The sequence below is a fragment of the Nansenia antarctica genome (assembly GCF_963989245.1).
Source record: "Nansenia antarctica genome assembly, chromosome: 4".
Classification (NCBI taxonomy): Eukaryota; Metazoa; Chordata; class Actinopteri; order Argentiniformes; family Microstomatidae; genus Nansenia; species Nansenia antarctica.
In genome coordinates, this window is record NC_137689.1 from 17443613 (window position 1) to 17453570 (window position 9958).

Below are 9958 nucleotides of genomic sequence, written 5' to 3' on the forward strand. Positions count from 1 at the left end.
AGGATTTTTAGAACATGTCTATTTTTTTAATGATGCATATTAATATTGTAGAAATCATAGTGGGCCTGTTGTGCGAGATGCGAATGAGGTGGAATGGACGCAAACATACCTGTTTTAACTGTGTTTTCAGGTTTCACTTGTGATTCTTGTGGCTATAGTCTGCTCCCTTTTTTCTTTTTTTTCCTTTTTCTTTTTTGGAAGAGTGTTGTCATGGTGACAGAAGCTTTTCATTGATATCTCCATGGCTGAACGTCAGCTCAATGATAGCACTTAAGGCAATACTTCTAGTACACAGGCCATACAATTAACTCATTATGGCGTGGATTTTAAATTTTGGCAGCTGTCCATAGCCATAATAATGTGGAGTGCCGTGCAGTTGGTCTTTTGCACTGTGGTAGGAGGCTGAATGACTAACTCCAGCACTGTAGTTAACTGGCTGTGCATGCACAATATTATTCGCAGGGCATCCCTTTTTATATTTAGCTATTGAAGTAGAAACATACTTTTTCAGAGTATGAATGAGTATGAGCATATTTGTGCATGTGGTGCAGTAAATGCAGAGTGCATTGTGTAGAAGTATTTGCTGTTGACTGCATGGACTTTGGGTTAGTTCCCCTTGTTTCCCCTGCATCACCATATTAGTGTTGAAAGGCAACGTGTAGGAACAGATAAAGATAACAATGTCATTCATTTTAAATACTCTTGTGAAAACTGGGGCAGTTATTTCTACATGATGATGGTCAAAGCCTGAATACATGGAGGAGCTTTGTTCAGTGCGAATACAGGATGTAAAAGAGATTTTCTGCTGAATTGATGTGATTGAGTTTTGAACTTGTTAAATCTACTGCACTTAGTGCAGTATGTGGTATGTTCTTGATCATGGAAACATATGCTGTCTATGATTGAATGCTTAAGGTATATTTTCCTTGTGCTAATAATTGAAGATGTGTCTAATGAACTTGGACAATTTGAAACAATTACATGTTATAACAGTTGAGTCTTTTATCATGCTGTGTAATAAACATAACATAATAACACACGTCACATTTCTTTCCATAAATGTTCTTCATGTTACACGTTTGCTTCTTGTTTCTCTTTTACACATTGTACAGAGTAGAGCATACATAATACAGTGAATAGATAGATAGAATAACATCTCAAAAGGAGTGGGTCTAAAATGGCTGTTATTTTTTTTTCTCTCATAGTATGTATAAAGTCTCTCTTGCAAATGGAAAGATAAAGGATACTTGACTTTGAAAGGGGGTGTTGCATCATCAGTATCACCCGCCCATTTGGTTCGGGAAGCTTCCGGTCCCATCATCAGTTCCTGTTTCGGCAAATCCACTAGAAATGGAAACCAACGTACTCTAGCCGCCAGAGAACTTTTGTGCTGTTTTTATTTGTTAAGTTACTCTACTTATTGTTGAAGACATGGAAACCCAAATAAAATAGCAGTGCAAGACTTATTTTTTTTACATTACAGGTAGGTGTCATTGTGGGGTGCTGCGACTGTAGAAAGATAATCTTTGACTCTTTAATCCTTAATCACATAGAAGTATCAGCGAGCTAACTCCAGCTAGCCACATGATGTCAGCAAGCAGTACGAGGTTGCTTGGCAGTGATCAACAGGTTCTGTAAAAAGCACAATTTCTCGGCTTGTTTACCTCTTATTACAGTTATATATTGAGTTAACCTCTCTTTCATACAACTTGTACAACTAACGTGGCTAGTGATCACCTTGTAACTACAACACCGCACGACATTGGTGTCACTACATCGGGCTGGCTCTACACACAAATGCAAGGCGGGGAAGAAGCAATTCTATCCAATTGGGACCCTTTAATATTTGATTGATTTAAATCACAGCCAATGAAAACCCTGAAGAATTGTGATGGCTCTTTCATGAATAATTTGACACAGGCGTCTCTTTCCGGTGCAATATTCTATGATGATGCTGATGTTGTGAGATCAGTACCTTGTAATAAAAATCTGGAGCCACGATGTTATATGATGTGCGATTACAACAATTTGTTTATTTATATCTCGGCTGCCTGCTGTTGTTTTTAGTGGGCCTCCATCAGGTAGAAGCAGCCACCGCTGAAATGGCCAATCTGAACTGGAAACCGTTCATCTACGGAGGGATGGCCTCGATTGTCGCAGAATTCGGTACGTGATGCTGCACCATACCGTTTAAAAGGCTGATACTAGTGTATCGTGCATTTATTGCATATGTTTATTGCATTTTCCCATACAAAGTAGGCAAACTGGGAGATTATTTGCAGTAGTCTCATCTCTTGGGTGATGGCGATTGCCATCAAATGATGAATGATGCGTCCCACAATTAAGGTTGCCACCTCAAATATGTAGATCTAGTGATGCAACTGTGCACAACACCATGCAATAACAGATGTAGTGATAACAACCTCATAGACAAACTAGCTAGGCTAATTGTACCCCTTGAGAAAAAATGCTGAATGCAATAAATATTTAATGCATTGCATTTATTGCACTGATATCTCATTCATTGTAAAGCTGACATATCCCCCAGAACATAGGCCTATCTATCTGGATGGCAGAGTTTGTATAATGAGCAATTCCAGCGTTGTTCATTACCATACTGGCTATGACCTGATGAACCATATGATAATCACCATGCTCTGTCCTGTCCCCAGGTACGTTTCCCATTGACTGTACGAAGACACGGTTGCAGGTGCAAGGCCAGTGCCAGTACATGGAGGTGCGCTATCGGGGCATGTTCCATGCCCTGTTCAGGATCGGCAAGGAGGAGGGCGTCAAGGCACTCTACTCTGGGTGAGCGAGAGAGAGAGAGAGAGAGGGGGAGAGAGAGAGAGACACATTGACACATTGTCCATTCCAGCACTGCCCCAGCCCTATGGTAGATACATAACTTGACCAGTACAGCTCAGACTGGCTACAATATGGAGTGAGCATTAGAGTTTACTGTACATGTTAGACTTGATAATAGAGCTCAGAGAACAGGCGCCTTATAAAATAAAATGTATTAATATTACTGCATGTCCACTCTGCATGGAAAGGAGACAACCTGAATGCATGTCAGTGTTTCAAGGGTGCAATCTCTATCATGTAATGTACAGCATATAGATTGCACACACAGTTGTAATGCAGTATACAGGGTATTATATCATATTTGTATTGCTTTATTACACATGAGCAATGCTATGCTATGATTAAAACATACCGTACATGATGTTACTGGTAAAGATTACAACATGATCCTAGCGCTGTCTTTTGAGAAGGACAATAAGTAACTGTGTAGGTAATGTAAGCTATTTGTCCAATATAAAACAAGTCTATGTAGGTTTTGTTGCAGTAGGTCAAAGGATGTCAGCCCAAATTAGTGTGCCGGTGCATGAAGCCAAACAAATGAAACAGTGGAGGAGGAACATATTCCAGATTGTGTCTAAAGAAGGCAAGAGACGGTTTGAATCATAACTGAGCCCTCAATTTCCGGGTCAAGTTTTCTTCCGACCGGCTTGGAAGGATAGATCAAGGAATAAAAACATGTTTTCTTCTTCTAAGAACACAGTTGTATAATGACAGGCCCTAGTCTAAACCCTCTCCGCTATCCATTAACGTCATTAAATCCACTAGTAGGACCTTTGTTAGCCCCTGAACTGGTACAATGGAGTCTGGTGATATGAGAGCCAGGATGACCTTGCTAGAAAAGAAGGTTATCTAAGATAAGAGAGCCCTAAGCCCTTAGGAATGTTACTGTTGACGGTTTTTGGCTGTGAGATGTTTTTTTCCCAAAGAATAGGCTTTGTCACTCTGCGTCTAAAACAATGAGTAAATAGAAAGGTACCATTCCTGTGGAAATTATGAAGTGTGCTTGCCCTTAGACCATTACCATGGTAACCGGGTATCAAGCCACTGTGTTAGCTAGCCAACAAACAAACGGCCAGAACGTAAAAACTATGAATGTTATGGCTTAGATATACAAATGTGAAGTGACGGTGTGAAGTGCTTTTTGATGTAAGATATGTGTATGTGGACTTAAAACTGTAGGCATGGCGGCAGTTTACAAAATGTGTGGACATTTCCAAAAAACAAAGCCACACTCTAACATCTGAAGATTCTACCATTCATTCCTATGGGCCAGATTTCGCCACCAAAACTTGAATATTCATAAATAGCAACAAAATACATAGTGCAAAAACGGTGGGGGGAGGAGTAGACGTGGCAAAATGTGGCTAAATAAATATATATTTAAGATAACAATAGAGTTCCTTGCTTATAGAGTTTCTTGCTTACAGCAAGCACACTAACAATGGTCACTAACTGCACTGCACAGCCTAAACAAAAACTAAACGCCTGCCATGGCCAGAACGGGAAGTTCGTGATTTAGGGAGGCACGCCTCATATAGGCCTTTAAGTAAGTGTCTGCCAAATTGTGACAGTTCTGATGGCTGTGTAATGTGTCCTGAATATACAGTACATACTCATTACTTAAACATAAATTGATGTCCCGATATTTCACCTAGTCTTTGACCTGTATTTATTTACACCGCTCTCCCATTCTCTGTGCAGGATTTCCCCGGCCCTCTTGAGGCAAGCGTCATACGGGACAATCAAGATCGGCACTTATAACACACTGAAGAGGTTATTCGTGACCCATCCAGAAGGTGGGTTTCGTTAACTTCTCCTCACCATTATGACATCACATTCTCCTGGTTCTCCTCCTCTGCGGTGCTTCCATTCTATTTTGTTTTGGCCAAAACATCTGGGGTATTTCCTGGGGACTTTGGTTAGGAAGAAACAATGGAGGTTCTGAGGCTACAGCAGGCACTACAGTTTGGGCACTACAATCTGTTTTATAGGGGTCCTCAAAACTGGGAATAGCACTGAGGGCATTGTTACTAGTTATAAACCAGTATGAGGGTATGGCTGATTTAAGGATGTGTAGCATAGTCACACAGACACACTAATCTAGGTTATTTTTTTAGGATTGAGGAGGTGATCCTAGATCTGTGCCTAGGACAACTTCTACCTCAAAGTTGTTTAGTTGGACACAAGGGTTGGTAAACTGCATCCTGTGGCTACAGCCTTTCGCTGTTTCTTCACAATGATTGTGAAACCTTTTCAGTCTAGACGAGTTTCTTTTGGACGATTATCTGCCACCTTTGATCCACTGTACTGCCTGCCTCCAGCTAAATTCATTCTGGGGTCTGACCTAACAAGCTCACACCAGGGCAGGATAGTAAAGACACCCCTTTGCTGCCAAGTATGTAGTGGAGAGATGGAGGAGGGAAGAGCCTAGCTGGCCAAACTGAAAGGGTAGAGGGGACAAATGTCAGCACCTAATGGGACCATGTCTCACCATATACTGTTTATCTGCACAGAAAAACAAAGAAAAGGGGTTTAAATAATGCCTGTAATTTCCAAAGATAGACCATTATGAATAAAATGTATAACTTGACACTCCCTTCATATCCAAGAAGAGAGTGTTTGGTTTCTGTGCCTTTCAGCTCTTCCCGTCCTTTCGGCTGACGTTGCACTTTCTTGTACCCCTGTCATCAACAAAAATAGATGCCAGGCAACACAGTATCAATACCTGTCCAGACAGCCTGCATTGACACAGATGTCTGAAAACAAGGAGTGTGTGTAACTACCGTGACTAACGCAGGGAGAGAGAAAAAAGAAAAGAAAAAAGAAAGCACTTGAGTTATCAGGTGCATTACATAAACCCACAGAGCAGCCGGCGCCAGTGTGCATCTTAGTGACAGGAAGCAATCTCCAATGAGAGACTCTCTCAGAGTACTTACTCTACAGACAATTACAGGATTATTTGAACCCCTGCAGAAGGTAGTCTGAGAAAACCAAACAAAAAAACAGAACTGTGCTGGGTTAACTGACCTGACTAGCGGAAAGGGGACGGGGGGCGGGGGGGTGTGTGTGTGTGGGTGGGGACACTCCTTTGATCTGTGATGTGTGTTGTAGAAGAAGAAACTCTACTCTGTATGTTGCTTCTTCACTCTGCATGCTTGTTGCCAGGTTGTGCCACTGTGTTTTGAATGCTTATTTTGATACAGGCGTTGGTTTGCCTGGTGGTGGGGGGATCGAACGCCCGTTCTCCTGCCAAAAATGAACGGCGCGAGGACCACACTAACTATTGGTCACATTGATCAAGGATCACTGTAACTATTGTTCTAAACTCGATCCATTTGTTTTTCTCCTCCTCCTCCTCCTCCTGTGTCACACTACTTCCACTGTAGATTTTTAAAAAACCTGGGTGACTAATAATGGTAACAATCTCCTCCTAACATAACCGCTAATCAAGGTCCCCATCCATGTAAGTGTTCAAAGCTGGCACTAAGAGGACAGAGACTAGTCTCGCTCTGTCCGAATAGAGTAGTAGTACACTAGTGATACATTTTGAAATGATGACAATCCAAATTGCAGAGGGATCTAGTCATTATTTGACCCCATTAGGCTACAGTATGGGGTAATGAATAGGATAATGCCTCTTTTGTTTTTGTTTTGCTTATGTTATGTCCAGTAGGCTTTCTAATTCTCATGATTCACTGGAGCTATATTACTGCATGTTTGTGTGATTATTCTTTGATTTATGTCACTGTAACTGATAATAGATCATTTAAAAAGTATTATTGTGCAGAATGATAGCCTCTTAAGGGTGTATTGTACTGTCTCTGTCTTTCTGGCATTTCTCTATCTTGTATGTCTGCATATCTGGTGGTGTTGACTGGAGTGTGACTGAGTGTACTGTCTTTACCCCCCCACAGAGGAGACCATGGTCATCAACGTGTTCTGTGGAGTGGTCGCTGGGGTGTTGTCCTCCTCCATTGCCAACCCCACTGATGTTCTCAAGGTAAAGATGTCTCTTAGGGATGCACTATAGCTGAACGTATACAACTTCAAAAAACACTTATTTTGTCTCTCTCTGCTTTATGGTTATCACAAAACACACTTCTAAAACACAGATCTTTAGGTGAGGGATTTGGCCTAACATAGATTTCAGCAGTGATAGAAGAGTCAGTGAGCTGGTCGTCTGAGGTTGTTTGGTTGTCTACAGATCAGGATGCAGGCCCAGGGGGCTCTGCTGCAGGGCAGCATGATGTCCAACTTCTTCAACATCTATCAGACAGAAGGGACGCGGGGACTATGGAGGGTGAGTCTGCGTGTGTGTGCGTTTTACTGCCTCTATGTCATTGTTGAGGTTTACCTAATGGATTCATCCTATGAAGCGAAACAAGTTAGCTTTCTTGCGTACACGGGAGATGCGATGAAGGACAACATTTTGAGATCTTTTTTTAAATCTCCCGACAGGGTGTCATCCCCACAGCACAGCGGGCGGCCATTGTAGTAGGAGTGGAACTCCCCGTCTATGACATCACGAAGAAGCACCTTATCAGCTCTGGCACCATGGGAGACACCATATTGACACATTTCATGTAAGTTCTGGGGGATGGGGGGACGTTTGACATCGAAACTCTCCTTATACGTCGCATTGGCATTCACTGGCCATTTTGTGCCCAGTCCTAAACAACCCCTAGCCTCCGCCTCCTCTCCTGTTACTTTCCTGTTACCTATCCAATTCAAAACTGTCGTCTCCCATGTCCCCATGTGTGTCTGCAGTTCCAGTTTCACGTGTGGCCTGGCGGGGGCACTAGCCTCAAACCCGGTGGATGTGGTGCGGACGCGTATGATGAACCAGCGTGTTCTGTCAGCGGGGCCGCTGTACAAGGGAACGCTGGACGGAGTGATGCAGACGTGGAAGAACGAGGGATTCTTCGCCCTCTACAAGGGCTTCTGGCCAAACTGGCTGCGGCTGGGGCCCTGGAACATCATCGTATCCTTTCAGTCACTGGAGTCACAGGACCATTACACTTTATTGTATTGTCATTCAGCCCATGCTTGTTGGAAGAGATTTAGGATTGGAAGCGATAGGACATATGCTCAGTGTAATTGGAGGGAAGGGAATCAAACCTGTAACCTGGTGTTTCTGCCACACCATTTTCCAACTTAACTCATCCATCAGCTCTCAAGATTTGCGTGATGATTTTCTTCATACCATATTGAGTTTTGTAGACTCAATTCAGAGTGTGACTAGTAGAAAGTAGGTCAGCGCCAACACTGGAAGCTGAAAGTATGTTAAACAAAAGGCAAAGATGTGTTCTTGTAATGACGCTCCTCTCCTTTACCCTGTGAGTCCACTAGGGGGTGCCAAATACCTATACAAAGTAAATACAAGTAGCTGTTCAATTCATGTCTATCCGTTCCGTACACATTTTTTGATGTTGTCTTAGTTTAGTACCTTATTTGATACAACACTCTGGTGAAAACCTTTCTTAGAATTTTAGAAGCTTAAAATTGGCAAGGACTTTGACTAAGGCAGGCAACTTCAAGATGAATCTCCTCAGGTCTGTCACGATGTATTGTTGTCCTTAACCGAACCCTCAGTTCTTCATCACATTTGAGCAGCTGAAGAAACTCCCCTTATAGTTGGACCAGGAAGTGGGCTCTCCTTCCGTTGGACTAGAGTGTATGGGGCGAGGAAAACACCACAACACTCCAGCCCTTCGTCCTTGTTACATTCACAATCCCTCCCTGAAGTCACACAATATACGTATATAAGTGTTATTTTACATTATTTTACTTGTAATATTTATTGTTTTTTTTGTTCAACTTTTAAAGGTATTGTTTATTTTTTTTTAAGTACGCTTCCACGCACTCAACTCACTCCTCAACCACCCTTAATGCCCCTCCTGGCAGCTAGGTGTTAGGGTTGTAGCAGAGGACGAAAGCCCAGTTGTTGGCATATGTGATTATTTTGGTATGCTCTCCAGCTTGCTGCCATGTTGTAGTGAGCTAGTGGGAATATGAGGAGAAATGCTTCGGGAGAGATGAACTGGATCTTGAGACCTACTCAAGCTTTTTAGAGGGATGTGGAATGGGCTTCTGATGTGACTTAGTTGTAGTTTTAATCACGTCTTCACTGCATGACGAAACATGAAGAGAACGTTAAGGATTGGCATATGCCTGCCCAATGGTTTGAATAATGTCTACACTGTTTGTGGAAGAGTTAGTTAGAAGAGAATGCATTAGGTAGTGGGGTGTACTGTGTGGTCATTGGTCAGTAGGGTGAGACAGGGAGGAACTCTGTTGTGATTACTTGAATTCAATCCAAATTTGAACCAAAGCCACTTGTAGATAGAGTGACTTTATTTTCTGTACGTTCACCACCACCCCACCCAAAACACTTGATACGTTGTTGACGCACAAAGCCTATACTTTACAAAAACATGTAACTTTTCGTCTAATTATTTGACATTCTGTTAACTTTGACTTTTTCCAGTCACCTGCGTTGTGAAGCAGAGATGTCTGCTGTTGTCAATGACAAACACACATTTATGTGAACACTAAGGACATTTTGAAGGACCTGGTTGTCATGGTGATTCTCAAAGCGTACATAAATAATATGTACAGACACGCACTTACAGAGGTGCTTGTACTGTATCATGGCAGGCAAGTCTAGCTGTACATGGAGTCAGTTACCTTGAACTTAAACAATTAGAATTTCTGTTCCCTAGTGTTTAGGTTTGGGTTGCACCTTGAATGGAAAAGGCCTGTAGAACTTGGACTACCTCTACTGTAAGGTAATGGGGGCCGTAGTGCCAAAGTGTTCATGTATAGTTCTTCCTGTACTGCTGCAAAGCTCTAGTTACTAGGTCAGAGTTGACAAGGTACCAGGAGAACTGCACTGTTACGTCCATACTCAAGCCTTACACTGTTAATTTGTCGGTTTCTTCTCCACTGCTGCCGTGTGTGTCGTTTTGTGCTTTTACTTTCAGTTTAGTTGCAGCTTTTTGCTACAAATTGTGCTACCCTGTCCATGTCCTATAGCCTATTGGATTTGTGACTGGGATTTAAACCCACAACCTTTTGGATAGTACAGTTG

General features: G+C 42.2%; 1 protein-coding gene across 1 annotated transcript; it reads left to right on the plus strand.

Moving 5' to 3' along the window:
• Positions 1 to 2069: 2069 nt before the first annotated feature.
• Positions 2070 to 8573, plus strand: slc25a14 (solute carrier family 25 member 14). Its single transcript, XM_080528411.1, has 8 exons — positions 2070 to 2166; positions 2673 to 2811; positions 4570 to 4664; positions 6783 to 6868; positions 7073 to 7168; positions 7327 to 7451; positions 7636 to 7849; positions 8461 to 8573. Exons 1-8 carry the CDS (start codon positions 2103 to 2105, stop codon positions 8500 to 8502), a joined length of 861 nt encoding a protein of 286 aa, XP_080384537.1. The 5' UTR covers positions 2070 to 2102; the 3' UTR covers positions 8503 to 8573.
• The last annotated feature ends 1385 nt before the right edge of the window (positions 8574 to 9958 follow it).